The sequence below is a fragment of the Sphaeramia orbicularis genome, chromosome 15, assembly GCF_902148855.1.
Source record: "Sphaeramia orbicularis chromosome 15, fSphaOr1.1, whole genome shotgun sequence".
In the NCBI taxonomy this organism is placed as follows: Eukaryota; Metazoa; Chordata; class Actinopteri; order Kurtiformes; family Apogonidae; genus Sphaeramia; species Sphaeramia orbicularis.
Window position 1 is genome coordinate 48,796,682 of NC_043971.1, and position 19,589 is coordinate 48,816,270.

At 38.1% G+C, this 19,589-nt stretch overlaps 1 protein-coding gene across 1 annotated transcript in view; it reads left to right on the forward strand.

Moving 5' to 3' along the window:
* The first annotated feature begins 6,728 nt into the window (after positions 1-6,728).
* zswim8 (zinc finger, SWIM-type containing 8) overlaps positions 6,729-19,589 on the forward strand; it is a 60,332-nt gene continuing 47,471 nt past the window's right edge. Inside the window, exon 1 of the mRNA XM_030156471.1 lies at positions 6,729-8,355. Coding sequence (XP_030012331.1) covers positions 8,178-8,355 — 178 coding nt within the window. The 5' untranslated portion in view covers positions 6,729-8,177. The remainder of the gene's footprint in view (positions 8,356-19,589) is intronic.

The window sequence follows — 19,589 nt, forward strand, 5'->3', positions numbered from 1 at the left end:
ATTGATTGCGCTATCGGCCATTATTACATTATCAGCTGTTATTACATTATTGGCTTCTACAATGACCCAAAAGACACACTATGGAGGAGTTACTTAGGTTAGTTCTTTATTTGTTTGTTTAGTTTTCATTTTAATTTTCTTTAGTTTGGTTTGGTTTTTAACCTTACGGTCCACTTAGGAGCCTACAACAAGTCATGGTAAAACATGAACATTTTTAACCAGAACATTTTTAATTTTTGGTCTACATTAACAATCTAAATGGACCAAAAAGAAACAATAGAGAAAACTGTCAATGTCAATTTATATTCAGTGCAGTGATTTGTTTGACATGAAAGCACGTATTGTTCTTTGTCTAAGAGTCTCCACAAGTCTCCAATAACACCAGAAAAAGTTGATTGATTGATTGATACCAGTCACTTTTTTGATAGAGTCTCTAGAGGGGTCTAAAAAACCACAAAATATACCAAAAGAGCGGTTAAGTTGGAAACACTGACTTTTACAGCTAGACAGAGAGAATGTGGGTTTTGATGACTGTGTAACAGAGGAAGTCATTTCATGTCATTTAGAGGGAAAATGTGTGTATTTTAGTGTTCAAGTCACTCTTCAAGTTGCTAAAAATTTCTAAACAAATTTGAAAATTAGTTAAATAGGTTCCTAGTTACTTTTGGAAAAAAAAAAGTTGCTAGGGTAGTCTGAAAAGTTGCTAAATCCAGCAACAAAAGTGCTAAATTGGCATCAGTGGATTAAATTTACCGGGCTGAATGTTGATGCCAGGTCTGAATGGGGCCAGTAGAGCTCAAACACCAATACTGATTCTCGAAGCTCTGTCTCTGAAACCAAAGCCAAACTGGTATACGCTCACTTTGAGATGATGGTTGATGGTCAGACCTACAAAATAGCAGGACATTTAGGCTTTTTTTTTTTTTTTTGTCTTTTAGTATTTTTTTTTTTATGTTCATTTTTGTGGATTATTTTTGTTGTGTCAATTATATGAGTGATTTTGGTTTGTCTGTGTTCACTTTGTTAATTTTGTTGGTTTAATGATTATTTTTGTTAGATCTGATTAAATGTGAAAGCCAACGGTAAATCAAAATTAACAAAATAAGTTCAACCGCAGTTCTTATTTAACATTATTGTTTTTATTAATACACAGGAAAATGACTATGTTTGAGTTATACTATCATTGTGCAATCAATGCTTTACGTGTTAACTTTGAAAAGTGTCAAGAATTGTTTGCTTTTGAAAAGTGATGAAAAGTTTTTTGTATGAACTGTTTTGCAAGAAGTTTGTTGCAGAATTGGAAACTAAGTACAAAGTAGAGCAGGTCTTTTCGCTGTTTTATACTTTTCTCTTAGCATTCTTTTCAAGTGTGTAAGCAGGGGGGAAATCTGTAAAATTCGTAACTGCAAATGTGTTTGCAATTAATTTAATTTCTAAACTTGCACATTTTGAACCAGTATTATCATTTTAATGTGATGCAAAACTGTATGTGTATATGTGAGACTATATAGAATACTATAAATGATGAATATATGTTGTCTGTGTTGTGCAGTGCAGTTTCTTTTTGTTTTTTCAAGTATCTTTTTTATTAGGTTTTCAACATTTCAGTAACATAAACAAATAAGAAAATAAGGGAAGGAGAAACAAGCAAACAACAAAAGACAGTGCATAGCAAATTAAATCAAATCATTCCATGGTCACAGTTCACCCTTTGTAAATGTTATGTAGGCATGTTGAACCTTATTATGATATGATAGTGTCATACCATTTTCCACCAAACTGGTTCCAGGGTTGGTTCGGAGCTAGTGCCTGACATAGCACCGGTTCTTTGTGTTTCCACCACTTAGGCGCCAGTCAAACTGGTTCCAAAGTGGTTCCAAGCAGGTTCCAGGCAAGCAACTTCGAGCTGAGTTAAACTGGTGCCAGACTAAGAACCGATGACGTGACCCCACTGCTTCAGAGGTCCATAAAAGGCTCCCATATCCTCCTGAAAGGATTCCCCTTATTTTTTATGGTGTATGCACGTTGTTCCAGTTTTAAAGTTTCATTTACAATTTGTTTAAACAAATTAAATGATGGGGGTCTTTGCTGATTCCAGCTGAGTGGGATACATTTCTTTGCTATGTAGGATATTATGATAATCCTCTTCCTGTGTGTAGTGTCCAATGTCTTATCCAATTCCGTACCAAAGATATACCATATTGGTGTAATATCCAGTGGGGTTTCCACAACCTTAACAGATCATGTACCGCCTTCCAGAAATATTATAATTTCCTGCATTCCCCAAAAACATGCATAATTGACCCTTTACATATTTTACAACAATGATATCTGGGGGATGACTTAGGAAACATTTTTCATAAGCGGAGTGGAGTAAAGTACATCCTGTGCATGAATTTTTAATTTTGTTTGATTAGTTTATTACAAGACAGTAAGGAAAAGTCATTCTGACATGAAGTATCCCACTGGTCCACATCAAAAACACATCCCATTACCTTCTGCCATATGTTCCTAAGGCGGGGTACACACCTAAGGATTTTCTTAATCTGAAGAGATTATTTATCTGTTTCAGACCCCACACATGAAGACAAAAAACACAGACAAAAGACAGTTTTGATCGTACTGTGTGTGGTGTGCTCCTATAATCTCAACACAGCACACCACACACAGAACAACTGTCCCACCACAGATCTAGAATCTAGTCCTCCGAGCCAGAAATCTCGCGTGATCAAACGTGATGTAACAAAAATTAAGAAGAAGAAACAATTCGTGGATTTAAATAATTTGCAGGACATTTAATGATGATGACCATCTAATTTCTCCATGGTTGATCCATATCTGGTTTTATTTTGAGGTGAGCTTCACGTCTGTTTACATAGATGTTGTTGAGCAGCACATATTACAGTTTAATGATAGCGTGTGTTTTAGGCCAAAAATGAAGCCCTTAAAAGTGAGTTATGTGTAGATAGGGATACACCGATACGAGTATCGGCATCGGCTCCGATACTCAGTGTGTGTACTCGTACTCGTAAAAGACATCCGATACAAATGCACCGATACCACTTACGGCAGTGTGACATTCACAGTTCAGTGCAGCAGGTACGCAGTAGTGGAATAATGTGTGGGGAGTGTGAAGAGTGTGGAGATTTTTCAAATTAAATGATGGTGATAAAAGTAACGCTGGCTGCAAGTAACGTTACAGACTCAGACAGATACGGACGCAGCGTTCTCTCTGTCCTCTGCGTGCATTCCATCCGTTTTCCAGGTGCTCGGATGCGTAAACAGAATGAGAATACCAGCAGGTGTACGGAACGGTGCGGACCACCGCCAACAGAAGTGAAAACGAAACTTCTCACTCATTTCTCTTTTCTCTTCCTGCTGAAGCTAAGCTTTTAAACCTTACCAGTGAAAACACTGCAATATTAGTATCACATTAGTGTTACCTCTGTCGTCTCCATGTTTGTTATTATTACTGACTTTCTTCTTCTCAAAAAAACTTTACTCTTCTTTGTGGTATTTGTCCAGTATGGTTAATTCAGAGCGGCGCCCCCTGGTGGATTAATTGACAAACGCTCATTCCAACACCTTAAATGTCAGCAGCAGCACTTCGTTCCAATCAGACTAATGACAACGACAATAAAGCACATTTACAAAAGGAACTAAGAACTGGAATAGGATTATTAAGTACTCGTATCGGTACTCGGTATCGGCAAGTACTCAAATATAAGTACTCGTACTCGGTCTGGAAAAAAGTGGTATCGGTCCGTATGTGTAGACCATGTGTTTAATAACGGGTCGGGTCACGTTGCAAGTTGTGGCTCTAATGTACGTGGGTACGGGCGGGTGCGGGTTTGGAAAAGCGGACCCATGCAGGATCTGCTCTGGAGTTGTCGGCTTTCACCACACAGGAAGACTTGTTTAATATTTACGATTGTCAGCCCCGAAACGTTTCAGAGCTGATTATCGGGACGAATTCACTCTTAACACACCTCAGACAACAGGATAATCTTATAGGATAAATTTATAAAACATAAAATAATCTGGCGTTTGCCATCCTTGGTCGGGAACTGGGTAAATCGGGACAAAAACAGCCCGATTATCTTTAACCTCCTATGGGTTTTCTGTCCACATTTATGGACAAGAGTTTCACAACTTTATACAAAAAAAAAGGACATTCAATAAATTTTTTTAAAAAACTGCTTCTGAAAAAAGTGTTGCATCATGATGTTTCCAATATAGGCACTTATTTAATAAAAAACAAAAAAAACCTTGTACTTTGCTGACATTTCCTGGGTCACAGGAGGTGTGTATCCCACCTAACAAAGCATTATAAATTACAGAGATTTTTTTCGTTTAATGATTTGGATTTCACCAAAATCTTCCTCGAGATCTGGCAGCCCCAAAGACAAACGTTTTTCCCCTCTCTGGGTGTTTATTAGATGGGCAATTTGTAAGTATCTGTAAAAGTCCTGTTTCAGAATTTCATATTCAGATCTTAAGTCTGCAAAGGACTTGAGCGTATTCTCGGCAAACAAATGTTGGAACTGACGTATACCATCTCTCTCCACTTAGGGACTACTAACTGATGATACAGATCTGGGTTTGAGGATAGGGGGGAGAACCTGGAGATTTTGCCTAAGCTTCCACAAAACTTATTTACATCTTGCCAAGCCCGAAGTGTGTAGTAAATTACAGATGTTTTTTGTTACCTGATATAGTGCATTGATATTGTTAATGAATGGTAGCAAGGTTGTAGAATAAGAAAGACAAAGTTCTTGTTCTGTATCAATCCAGGGGGCATTGTTACGTCTTTGCACCCAGCTGATCAAGCCCTTTGTCTGGGCAGCCCAGTAGTATATCTGAAAGTCTGGTAGTGCCAGCCCCCCCTTTTCTCTAGACTTTGTTAAAGTTTTAAAAGCTATTTTTGGTGAAGAATTATTCCAGATAAAAGAAGGTAACATTTTGTTCATAGATTTAAAGAATGTTTTATCCAAGTAACAGGGCAGTGACTCCCAGTGCAGTTTTTAATGTTAAAAAAAAAAAAAAAAAACAGCTGAATGCCAGTGTTACCTTACTTAACCTGTATCTGTCGACATGGCCATGTGTTACCCGTTATTATGTGATCTACTGACTGCAAGAGCTTTAGAACAGACTACCTGGCCAACTTCTGTTGAAACAGCTTTGCATTTTGCAGTTACTCAGGCAAACAATAAATAATTCTCTCCAGTTTCTCACAAATTCCCTTTAGGGTCTAGGTTCTGCAAAGTACAGTGTCACCAACGCCTCAGTAAGGAAAGTATATATTGTCTGTCCTAAAAATCACTAGAAGTTGCTAAATGACATCATCACCTGATTTTTATAATTGAAAATGTGATAATAATTGAAATGAACAATGTCGGAGAGAGGAATTACATTGTGGGAGAGACAAAAGTGAATATAAAAACACCCTAAATAAGTTTAGAACTACAAATGAACTATACTCTGTCTCAATTCCAATCCTCCTCCTTTATCCAGGCTTGGGGACCAGCTAAAGTGATCGAAAAGAGACACCCTGGAGGAGTTAGTTAGTTAGTTAGTTAGTTAGTTAGTTAGTTAGTTAGTTAGTTAGTTAGTTAGTTAGTTAGTTGTTTGTTTGTTTGTTTAATTTTTATCTTCATTTTCTTCAGTTTGGTTTTTATCCTTACGGTCCACTTAGGAGACTACAACAAGTCACTTACATCATTACAGTTTGCATTTTTCAACCCTTAAAGACCCAAACATCCACCACTGACCAAAATCATCTACTGATCTAAAATGTGTAATAGCTGTTGATCCACTAATCCTATCAATACATGTAAATAGTTGGTGTAAAATGCAGTTATTCATCTTTTCATAGTCATCAAATATGAACCATTTGGACATTCAGAGGCTTAATGTGAAAACACTGTCATCTTCTACAATACTGATTCTTCAGTAAAACCCATGGAATTTGATCAATGATAGTGAATGAACACATTAGTTACCTACACCAAGGACAGTTTAGGTCAGGGGTCAGCAACCTTGGTCCTAGAGAGCCACTGTCCTGCATGTTTTAGATGTAGCCCTCTTCCAACACACCTGATTCAAATGATAAGCCTATCATCAAGCTCTGCAGAAGCCTGATAATGACCATCAGGTGTGCTGGAAGAGGGAAACATCTAAAACATGCAGGATAGTGGCTCTCTAGGACCAGGGTTGCTGACCCCTGGTTTAGGTTATGTTTTCATCAGAGTTTGTTTGCTTGTCTGTCTGTCTGTTAGCAAGATAACTCAAACACATTTTGGTGGTGATAGATAGATAGATAGATAGATAGATAGATAGATAGATAGATAGATAGATAGATAGATAGATAGATAGATAGATAGATAGATAGATAGATAGATAGATAGATAGATAGATAGATAGATAGATAGATAGATAGATAGACTGTTTCTGGAATAAAGGACAAGTTGTTTGTCATTTTCAGAAATGTCAGTTTAACATTTTTACAATTTCTTCAGGTATTTCATCAAAGGTTTTCATTGAATCGGATCGTAGAAAATAATAAACAGAATAATTAATTACAAAAATAATCGATAGCTGCAGCTCTACTCAGGTGTGTTCATCTTGACATGGACGGACAGCCCTCTGGCCTTCTTTATCAGCTGAGATAACCCTATCTAAAAGCGTCCGTGTGCAGTAGCCGGAAGCTGTGATCAGCTGATGGGGGAGGAGCTAAAGCGAAGGTGAGCCATCTTCCCCCGGCAGACTGATACGCTCTGATCGACTCTGATAGACCCTGGACGCCAGGAATAGAGGAAATTATTTGGAAATCCCGGTGTCGTTTGGAGGAAGATTTTAAGACGACTGGACAGCCGATGTTATTGTGGAAGAAAAATATCTTGAGGACTTCTTTTTGCACCAGAACTAAATGGTATATACCAGCTCTTTATAATAACTGTGAAGCTTGTTACTCAAATACAAAGAACGAAAAACAGAGCCAGGAGCGGGGGTTAACATCAAAATATGCTTGAGATAAAATCTATGTATATGCAGAAGTAATGTTGTTATAAAGTCTAGCCGTCTGAATCAGCATGTAGACCTTCCAGTCCGACAGTTCTAAAGCATCAGCAGTAAATGTAAACAAACAGCTATTCAGGCTAGCTGAAGTCAGTCGATCTGGGGTTAGCTTTCATGCTAGCATATATAGCTACGTAAGGTAGTAGGACCGAGACAGTACGAAGGTGAAGTCAATTTGACAAACCTGTCGTTCGGTTGAACAACAACAAATGTCACCTCAGTAGAGTTATCCGCAGCTAGTGTCACCAGTTTCATTATTTGTGCTTGTATTAATATGCAGTAATTAACATAATTAGCCTTCAAGCTATCGTCGGCTATTTGTATTAGCAACCCTAACATATTAAGTTAAGAAGCAAGCTAAATGTATAACAGATACTACTTATATCAATACTAGTTGTTTATATGTTGAGCAGAGCTGTTACTTTTAGGATTGTTTTAATGCTACAACAGTCGGTTAGATATTCAGTGTTGTCCAGTTGATTGGCTGAAAAGAGGAGGACGTCGTGATGAAGGAAAACAACTTTATGACTTCTTAAAGCTTTAGCTAGGCTAGGCGGTGTTAGCGAGATTTCTGTTGGCTTTAACGTTCAGTTTGACACTCAGCAGACATATAGTTGGTGAATTCAACTCGTCCGTTCCCTCAGTGGCAGCAATAGTCGGGCGATAGTGCAGTCACATAGTCCTGAAAGAGGCCCTTCTGCTCTAAGTAAACAGCTGTATCAGGAGCCACAACTCAGCCAGGCAGCATGGAGTAAGTACACTGTTGTCTCGAAATATCAGAGGATTAAGGTGATCTAGTAAGATTCCGTCACTACATCACAGAAGGACATATGCGCATACGTTTGTTCTTTTTAGTTTAGCGGAGTGTGTATTTAATTGTATTATGTAGCAGTGTTTTGAGGGCCCGGTGGTAAAGCTCTCAGCTGTGTTTTGCTTGCTAGTGGCCTCCCCTCCCCCAGCCTTCAGAGTCTGGATTCTCCCCGAGTGTTTGGACACTTTTCACCGGGTCTCCCTTAGCGTTTTTTTTTTTTTTTTATTAACATAAGAAAGGCAGCTTGCTCGCAGTCCTCTGGACTCCGGAGCAGCTAAAAGTGGATGTAATGGAACTGATGTTCGCCGAGTGGGAGGATGGGGAGAGGTTCTCCTTCGAAGACTCGGACCGGTTCGAGGAAGACTCTCTGTGCTCCTTCATCTCAGAGGCCGAGAGTCTCTGTCAGAACTGGAGAGGATGGAGGAAGCAGTCGGCTGGACCCAACTCCCCCACTGTCAAGATTAAAGGTTTGAGGACACGTACACACACACACACACGCACACGACTTTTTATTCAGTACCACCAGCTATGTTTTAATGCTTGGTCAGTTTGGTATCTGTGTATGCAGCTGATTATATTTTGTTGCTATTCATAAAGATGAACTTTATTGATCTCAAACTGGGAAATTACAGTCCAGCAGCAGCATGACATACAGTGGAAAAAAAAGAAAAAAAGAAAAATGGAACACAAGAGTAGACTTGCACCTATCGATTATTTTTGGAATTGATTAATGCTATTTTTCTTTGATCCAACTAAATGATAACTCAATTAGGTGGGAAAAAATATTAAAAATATGAAAAAGACATGTCTGAAAATGACAAACAACTTGTCCTTTATTCCAGAACCAGCTGAAACAACAACCACAAAAAGTATAAATTTAAAGGATGTATAAAAAATATTTAAGGTGAAATAAGAACAACAATAACAACACTATAAAGTATATATAAAATATCTATAGATGTAAACAACAACAAACAACTTAAATGACATCTACAACCAGTATGTGCACTGCAGTGTTCAACACATTTGGATCCAACTTACTAACCCTCTATCATCTTAATATGGAACTAACATACAACTGTGTGAAACACAACAGCGGAACCAATGTTAAGTGGCAGTGAAATTAAGGAAAAGACCCAGTACTTTTGTGGCAGCTCCAAAATGGAAGTGATTTAGCACCGTTTATTTAAAGCATTTTTGTGTAAAAATTGGGTATTCTATATTTCATTTACTGATCATGTAGATGTTCATCAAAACTCAGAGTACATTCAAAGGCTAATGCACCAAAACAGAGAAAACGGAATAAAAAGTGTCTTTTTATCTTGACTTTGTGTTAGAAATCACTAACGGAACACAACAAGTGTGTCCATCCACTGTCATTTATCAAACTCCATGGATTTTACTGGTGGATCAATGTTCTAGAAGATGAGGGTGTTTCCATGTTCAGTATGAAGCCTCTGAACATTCAGATGGGTCATATCTGATGACCGTGAAAATAGGACAAACTGCATTTTACACCAATTATTTACATGTATTGACAGGATTAGTGGATCAACAGGTATCAAACATTTTAGATCAGTAGATGCTTTTGGTCTGTGTTTTTTTTTTCACATAGACAAGTGAATTTCAAGATTCAGTCGCCCATTGTTGAATTTTACTTGTCCTGAGGAAGTCATATTGTAGAGCCCTGTATTTGTGTACTTTGTTCTTTTTTTTGCCAGATTCAAAATCCTGATGTGTGTTAGCAATGGCGCACTTTGAGTCATGTTCTGAAAATATTTCTTTAGTAGAAGGTACAGCAGTATGCCAACAGTGATGCCACCCCTGTATTTTTCAGGTTTTGCTCTGTGCGGGTTTAGTCTGGTGTAGCATAAAAGTGTCCCCTTTACCAACTGCAGAATAAAAATAGGACACTTACACTTGCGTTTGTGAAGCAAGCCAGATCAGCAGCTTTTTACTAACTCATAATGTACAGCCAAAGTGATTGTTAACTCTCAGTTCTTGAGGTGATCCCAAAGGTTCCAGAGATATTAAACATGTCAGACTCTATTTTCAAGAGATGGATTTAAATTGATGGATTAAACATATCACAGAGTTACACAGTGAGATAAAGATAAGGACTTAAAATATCATGGTAGCGTGGTCACTCCAAAATTTCATATTCACTGATTCAGGATGTATTGCTTCACAGTTGTTTCCCTGATGCTGAAAATGCATGATAATAAAAACTCATCCTTATAATGAAGTAATAACTAGACTGTATTTTCCTTTCTGTGCATACATCTGTTAAAGCTGCACTGTTTTCATGAATGACTTGGACAGTAGCAATTTAATTTTTTCCAGTTGAGTTTTATAATAGACCAGAAATGTTTAAATACTGCATCTATAATTCAGTCCATAGGTTGGGTCAGATTGCAACTGCCTGAGTCTGACATTTGTCATTATTTCTTCAGCATCAAAACAATACACTACACAACATCACATTTTACAGGTAAAGTGGACAATGAAAATGGTTGAAACTGTTGTTGTAAATTTGCTTAAATAAACTTGCCAGCCCAGTAACATTTAGGTTACAGCCAACCCATAATGCAAGAGTCTCTGTAAAATACGGTCATTACGCCAGGACTCGGTCCACTGAAAAATAATGTTGGCAGAGTAGGTAAGTTATTTATTTATTTAGCAAATTGTGCTTTTTGGTTCCCTTGTAAAAGAGAATATTAGTTATTTTTCTGTATCTCTGAAAGAGAAATTAAACAATCTGAGATAATTTGCAGCCGAAAATTGTTGAATACATTGGAAGTATATTTTTCGGTGCAGCTCTATAGCAGGAGTTAAAGCCTGGTAGTATGAAACGGGGCAAAGCTAATTATTATTATTAGCTAAATATTAATGTGCCCTATATCGACCCATGAAAAGATTTGACACTGTCTGAAATTAACTGTGATTTATCTTTGATTTTTTTAAAACTGCTATTGTCCCTCAGAGTCAGTAACTCCAGTTGAAAGCTATGATATTAGCCATTATGGTTCATGTACATCACGGCCACCCAATTTCTGTTTCGAAATGAAGATCAGAAAATGACTTGCATTGAATTTTTCGTGTTAAAATCGATAAACGAAAAACGGAAAAGGACTTGTATCCTGTTGTTGTTCATAAAATTGAAAAATAAAAAATGAGAAATGGCGCTTTAACCAACTTCATGTACTATGGAAAATGGAAAATTGGAATTGAGAAAAATGTTCTTTTTTCATTCCCATTTTGTCATAGGTAGGTCTTTTTTAATGACCCGGAAAACAATGTTTAACAGAGTTTTCCCACTACACTACACATTCACACTGCACTACTCATTAATTATACACTCACAAGAAGCTGTAACATGGGCACAGAATGATGTAGACAGACAAAAATGTTTGAGCACATGTAAAATAGTTGAAAGTTTATTTCTGAAATCTCTGTAAAGTTTTGTTATGCACATTTACAGTTTTTTTATATATAGATATGCAAAAAGATTCAAGTCTTTTTTTCCTGTTTCTGGATCCACTTCTGTTCATTCATCTGTATTCAATCTGCTGCAGTTCTGTGTCCCTGAGTCCATAAAACATGTCCACTTGTCATTCTACCACTTCACATGTGATGATACAGTGTGGAAGAAGAGGATGGAGCTGATAAGTGAAATTACAAGTATTAAACAAATGACAAAATAAGGAAGTTTGGTGCTCGCAAATGTTAGCATCTTAACTAATTAGTGCCCACTTTATATGCTTAACAAGATCTTCTGTATTCACATGATATAAAATAAGGCATTTATGAGGTGTTTCCACATCTTCATACTTCATATTTGTGTATACACTTTTGTTTATCAATCCTTCATCCGTTCTGTCCAGTTCAGTGGAAGTTAAATGAAGTAATATTTTACATCCATGCACAGCGGTCTTCATAAACTAAAGACAAAACATGATAAAAAAAATAGACCACAACTGTTAACGACTACAGAACTAACACGGTTCGACTCAACAGTGTTCAAACCTTTTTTCATCAGCTCCAGCTCATCAGAAAAGCAGTTTGTGACGGCTAAAAAAAGTCATCGACTCAGCTGTGTGTGTGTGTGTGTGTATGTCTGTGTGTATTGTGTATATCTGTGAATGCGCATATATATATATATATATATATATATATATATATATATATATATATATATATATATATATATATATATATATACAAACACACACGTACATATACACAAACATACATGCTTGAAAAAACTCTAACACATTTTAGCTACACATTTAACAAGTACAGTTCATATACATCCAGAAACTAAGCTCTAGCACAATAAAATTACACAGTTTTGGTTTAACGTTTTGCAGGTTGTTGAATCACGTAATCCATCTGGAATACATTTTAGGTGAAGTTAACCATCATTACATATTGTTAATTTTTATTTAAAATGGTACAACATGTTTTTTTCAACTTCTCAGTCATTAAACTAAACCACATCCAACTTTAAGTGTGATGGATGGTCCTTTTTTCATTTCTTTAGTTTTATAGATATACAGTGGTTGGACAAAATAATGGAAACACCTTCTATGATGCCACAATGTTAGGTGTTTCCATTATTTTGTCCAACCCCTGTAGTCAAGGTTAAACCCTAAAATTATACAGATTTACTCAAATGCCTGCATTATTCTACTGCATATTACTTTAAAAAGTACTTATACTCTACTTATATTTTGATGCCTTGTAAATGAATAGACAATATCAGGTTAGAATTTTTTTTTAATTAAAAATTGCAATGCAAAACAAAAGGTGCAAAAAAACAAGGTGCCTTGAGATTAAAAGAGAAATAGACGTCTATAAAAGGCTAGGGTTTCCGGCCAAGTGCCTGGACAAGCTTGTCCAGGACAGCCAGCTGAGCTGTTTGGTGGTCGGATTCACTGCAATCATTGTGGTCCTTTAGTTTCTTATAATTCTGCTCTAGTTTCTTCATCTTTTCTTGTATTTGTTTAGGCGTGTCTTGCATTTACCTCCGTCAGCTTGTTGGCTAATTTTACATAACTTTGATTGTTTCATGTCATTGATTCAAAGTCCCTCTGAAATTCATCCTCCACAAATATGCTCTAAAGAGCCTGGACCTTGTCGTCTGTCCACTTGTCATAACTTCTCCTTCAGTCCATTTTCCAAATTATCAAAAGACAAAGGTTGTGGAAATGAAATAAACAAAACAAAGTTTGCTGCCACACAGTGGCTTAATGGTGGGTGAGCAGAATGCTGCAAATGTAGTCCACCAATCAGCATTCTCCAGCACACAGCCCTACCCCTCCGGGTAATCTGAAAAGTACTACCTCCCTACCAGGAACTTCTTTGGGGAAAGTTTGGGGGCGAGGGAAAGATTTTTACCCAGATAATTTAGATGGAAATGCACCGGGGTTTTTCAAAGTTCTGGATAATGCTCAAAGTTCCTGCAAAAATTCCTGCAGTGGAAAAGGGCCTAATGTGGTCAGATGTAAATGGTGAAAAGTAGCAGATGCTTGGAGCAGGGAAATAAGTGTTGGTTTGGTGAATTGTGCTTATGTTTTAGCTCACATGTTGAGTTGAAGTTTTGATGGGGGAGGGAATTATGAATTGTAAAGAAGGTTTTATCCAAGTCAGGTCAGCAGCAAGACCTTATGAGAGAATTAAACATTAATGCACTATTTTTAACTGCAGATAAACCATTGGCACCATTATTAGCTTATATCTAATGCAAAACTTCTCATATGGAACTGCTGATTTGAGAGAGAAATCATTCACACCTGGATTTCAGTATGTTCATTTCCCCATTTGACTTGGGTGTTAAGTGTTCCAGTTTTTATTAATTTAGGTATGTGTTCGAGCTTATTTTTATAATCAATTAATCCACTGATTGTTTTCTTCAGTTTGTTTTAACAATTATTGGAATAGGCAAAAAAAAAAAGTAAAAATGTGAAACAGACATGTCTGAAAATGACAAACAACAAAACAAGTATAAAAGTAAAAGGATATATAAAAACTGCAGTCTTCAACACATTTGGATCCAACTTACTAACAACATAACATGGAACCTGTTCAATCACCCGGCAACATGATATTATGACTCGTGTAAATATACACGCCACTTTTAACTGGCTTTTTATCTGTATGCATTATAAGCTTTCCACGTGTATGTTCACGTGTTATTAGCCTGTGTCCTACCTGAATCGATGCATGCCCAAACAGTATGCTGAGAGTCAAACTGCTAGAAGACCAGCCTCATTGCAGCCAGAGGCAACAAGTAGTGTTAAACAAAAGCAAACAACTTTAACGCAAGCATTTAGTAAAGGCACTCTTTATGAGAAGAGTAGCAAATGGTGGAAAGAGGTAACGGAAGCAAATTAATCTCAAAGATCAACGTAAAGAATCATGATAAAATCAAGATAGTGATTTTATTTTTAAAAAATCGTGATTTGATATTTTTGCCATATTGCCCACCCCTATTAGGAGGTGAAGGAGGACTTGAACGTGTGTAATCGCTGGAGTGTGTCTTTTAACAGTGATTTGTACTAGAAAATGATGCAAATTAGATAGAACTGGCTGACGTAACACTGAAAGTATACAGAGGAATTTAGGGTACGTTTACACGGCAACCTTCCACAAAGATTTCTCCTTTGCGTTATAAAATCATTCCGCATTAAGACGAAGCCGCTATGATAACGATCTGCGTTAACATGAGTCCGCGAGGACGGCTGAATACGCTGTAGTGGCCATGCCAGACCAGTAGCTGGCGATGTAGAGCTGTAGTGAAACAGTGGCGGTAAAACACGCGCCTGCGCACAAACGATTTCCGGTTTAGACAGCCTTTAAATGAGGAGAAGAAGAAGAGGCGGACAAACACTATTTACAAACAACAATGGGGAGTGGTCGTACAAAGACGCAGGACTTCTTTGTCTGGACAGACGAGGTGAGCACAGTTAGCAGCACGTATGTTGTTCTGAAACCGGCCATTGTTGTTGTGGTTGTTCCTTCTTTTTCTGCAGCTTTATTGTGTCATAGAGGCTGGCAAACCAGCTTGGAGGCGCATTACCGCCACCAACTGGCCTGGAGTGGGTTAACTGGCGGTTCTTGGCTGCGCACGCATACGGTGACTTCATATTTTACCCCGGAACGCTCCGACTCGCGTTAACACGGAGCTGAAATGCGGAGCGTATCGATAACGTTCCACCCTGGACCCTGGTATCAAAAGTTTCCGGATTCAGGCACTCTAGGCACCGTTTCCATGTTAACAGAAGGCTAATCCGCGATGAAATCTTCTCGGAGTTGACTGAATCCGATGCCGTGTAAACGGCCCCTTAGAATGATGACCAATTCTGGAAAAAAAACACTCAAGGTGGCCTTACTCAGCAGGAGGTTCTCAGGGACGGCTGTGATATGTAACGCCTGGTTCACATGAGCTTCCCATGTATCCAAGGTAGCAGTAGTGACTGTAAAGTGCCTCCGCTGGCTCTGATTACCTTCTTAAAGGGAGAGTAACATTAACCCAGGTAGCAAAGGTGCCAAAATCTGGTGTAGTCATTTGAATTATCCAGTTGTCTCAACACATCAAGACAAAGGTGTTCACATTTGAAAGCAAGAGTGAAACATGATTAACCCTTAGGGTGCTGCTCTTTTTTCACATGAAAGGTAACAGTTATATAAGTGTTTTGAAGTACTAAAAAGGAAGAGAGAGAACATATTGCAGCCTGCATGCTTTCTTTTATCTGTACTCCACAACACTCGCTACTTTTTCTTCATAGTCTGTTTGATTCAGATTCAGATTTCTTTGCCATTTAAACATGATGTCATAGAGGCACTGCAAAACAAAATTACGTTGCACTGGCCACAATAAAAACACAGACAAAACAGGATAGAATAATTTATAGAAAAATATATAGAAATATTCATAAATAAATAATACTCGTAATAAAATCTAAGATCAATATTGCATTTCATGTTGCTGTATTGCACTGAGTATGGTACAAATATTGTATAGTTTGGCTTAGAGCCGCTGCTCCTCCGCGTCGAGAGGGGCCAGCTGAGGTGGCTCGGGCATCTGTTTCGGATGCCTCCTGGACACCTCCCTGGGGAGGTGTTCCGGGCATGTCCCACCGGGAGGAGACCTCGGGGAAGACCCAGGACACGTTGGAGAGACTATGTCTCTCGGCTGGCCTGGGAACGCCTCGGGATCCCCCCGGAAGAGCTGGAGGAGGTGTCTGGGGAGAGAGAAGTCTGGGCATCCCTGCTTAGACTGTTATCCCTGCGACCCGGCCCCGGATAAGCGGAAGAGAATGGATGGATGGATGGATGGATGGATGGCTTGGAGTCAATATTGCACAGTTTTGCTGAGATTAACTATATTGCATTTTATTTCTAATATATGTGTTATGTGGCGTTTAATTTCTGACGTTTGGTGGTGATGTTGAGTTTCTATCTCAGCATTTCTACAGAATGGGATGGCATTGTATCAGAAGTCAGTTTGTTCTGGGAATCATAACTCAGCTAAGCCTGAACATGCAGCATCGTACTTGAGACCTTAAACTTTCTGAAGATATCAGTTTTTCTGATAATAACTCATTTAGCTGCAAAATGACATGCAGCAAAATGGAAACAAAAAACAAAATATAACTTGCTTTAGAGGTAACCTTCAGTGTTAGCCTACTTAGTGCATTGTAACGTGAAACTTACTGTTTACCAGGGGTGTAACGGTTACGGTTCGGGGCCTTCGATACAATATGGAGGTGTACCAAACGAATACATGTAGCCTATGCGAAGAATGCAAACACTCGGGAAGCAGGATGACCGCAAGCAGAACCCATTCTGCAGTGGCACAGCACCGCACAGAAGCCGGGTTGGACGTTCAAGCGTGTTTCACTTTGGTGTTGGTGATGTGTCGTTCATGGATGAGATGGTACATAGAGCTGGCACTTCAAAGTGAACGATGTGTGCTGGCTCCCATTAGTGAGCTGTTAATTTACTTTTGCAATACAGAATGATATCACAGTATCCGCAAAACAAGTGGTCCATGCATGCACTGTCACATGCATACTCTACAACCAATCCTGTGAGGATAAACAAGAATCATACCACCAGGCAGCGGTACGTGGTTCACTCAAAGCTGTATGCAAAACACTCCAGAGGAGCAGAAATTTGAGAAGCGTATGGTGCAAAGAAGGAAAGAATGGAAAGAAGCAGTATCTGGATGAATATTAATAATAAAAAATTGAAAATGCCAAAAGCTGTTCTTACATGTCTGTCATGTCTGTTTGCTTTGCATGACAGAGTAGATTAACAAGCAAGTCGGTGGGTTCATTGGATGGTTTCAGCGCATTAAGTATGTAAACGCAGTAAGACAACTGGCTAGAGCAATTTAATATTGTAACATATAATTTTACCTCAGTACAAGGAATTTATCAAACAGTTTAAGTGTCTACACATATCACAAGTCAAAACAGCGCAAAATTTGGCTAAATTACAAAGGGGAAAAGTGGTAAAATCAAGCGCCGTTTGAGAGCCAAAAGAACTGGCTCTTCTAGGTGAACTGAGCCAAATGTACCGGATCACTGAGAAAAGCTGAAATGCCCATCACTATTTGGTATTTGGTAGTTATGTTGGTAGTGTTGTGTATCTGAGAGTTACTGTTCTCCTTCACTGTGCCAAAAACGTATCGAAAATGTATTGAACCAAAGGCCCCTGCACCGAAAACGTACCGAACCAAAATTTTTCTGTACCGTTGCACTCCTACTGTTTACACCTTAAAGCATTTTGGAAACTGATTCAAACTATGATGATCTCTCAAAGCAGCAGTAAGATGTAGAATATTTTCCATCTGGCAACACCGCTTTAAGTATTATATCAGAGCCTTAAAATTTGCATATTTTAAGGAAAGTAAATGTAAGTGATAATCACAATATTTGTGCTGGATAGAGTGGTGGCCCATGAGTTATTGTATTTGATATAAAAAAAAAACTTAAAATTTTGATTAATAAAGAGCATTTAAACTAAGAACAGCTGTGGTTGCAAGCCATTTTCTTCATCACATCAAGCATGAGTGGTTTAAAAGTGAGAAGAGATGGATTTACAGATGTAAATCTATAGTTGACTACACTCTCATTCCGTTGGGAAATTAATTAAAATGAAACTGCATAAAATGAGTACAACTACTGTCACAAAGTAATAAAAGTATTGTACATTTATATTATTGATTGCAGATTGTACAGAGGACAACCATTATTGTACAAATACAGCAATTATTAATAATTCATAATATAATAGTGTTAAGTTAAGATTGAAGAGATCTGACAGATCTCAGTGACTAAAGGCTACACTAGTGCATGTTTTTGTCGGTCAGGGGCAGCGGTGGCTTGGGGACCGGCAGGGCTTGGCCAGTTTCCGTCCTACTTATAATACTATGGGGGGTACGGAGCGGTGTGGACCGTGCCACTTGTGGAAGTGAAAATGAAACTTAACGTTCATTTATCTTTTCCCTACCTCCTGAAGCTTTGCAGACTTTCATTTGAGGGGGCAAGATGTTTGTCCTGGCTTATTATATATTATACATATGTATAAGAAGTCTAATGCGATGGTGATAATTTTTTCCATGAAATGTGTGATGTAGTGGCAAAACCTTACCAGCGGAAATGCTGGATGGAACCATCAAAACCTAAATTTGTCTGAAAATCTTTTCTGTGGACTTCTGTCGCTTAAAAAAGGTTCAAAGTAATTGTGAAATTTATACAATTTAAAATTTTTATTCTACAGTAGATTGTCCCATCTTAACCCAGCTGGTTACCTTATTTAATCCCAAATTTACCTCCCATGAGCAGCACAAAAAAAAAACATCATGCAAACTGTTGCGTGTCTAAGAGGCCGCCTATCATTCACTCTGTATGCCTGTCCTGTAGGGATTTAACGGTCCGTGCCGCACCCCCATGAAAGTGTAAGTGAAACTTAACGTGCATTACTAATTCCTCTACGTCTCCCACTGTTGTGAAGCATCAGACTATTTTATGCAGTTTGCCTTGTGATCAAACAGTGTGTTTACTGCATCAATTCACAAGTTAACCCTCCTGAAGCTTGTATGACAGTCTGAACTGCTGGAGAAGAATGACCTTACTGTACAAAAGCTATGCAGCCAGATTGTTGTGAATGGGTTGTGCAATGGTAGCCTGAAGCTGTGTAGATGATGGTAGCAAATACAAACAGTATGGAAACGAAAGTGAGCCCGCATCGAAAATATATTTACGGTCTGAATTTCTGCTTGTTCCTTCTCTGTCACTTTCACTCGTGGAATGTTGCATGCTGTGCTTCTGTAACGTTGCTTTCGTTCCGTGTGGGGCGTGCATATTTGCGTGTCTTTGGTTCCGTTCTTAATCTCATGTACTTTATGAGATGATTTTTGGCAACCTTGATGATTAATTAACCATGATGTTTAAAATCGCGATTAATCATAACACCATGACATTGTTACCACCCTACTGTCCTGTTGGTACAAGTAAGACAAAGCTTAAGGACACCACACTTTCCGATTAACATACCTACATGTTTAGTGATTGTATGTTGGTAGATACCCAGAGGTGCCATAGTTATCAATTTAGTTATCACATTGTAAGTTGCAGGTTTGTACTCTAGTCAGTTTGTGGAAAGATGTTTTGTTACAAAGAAACATGAG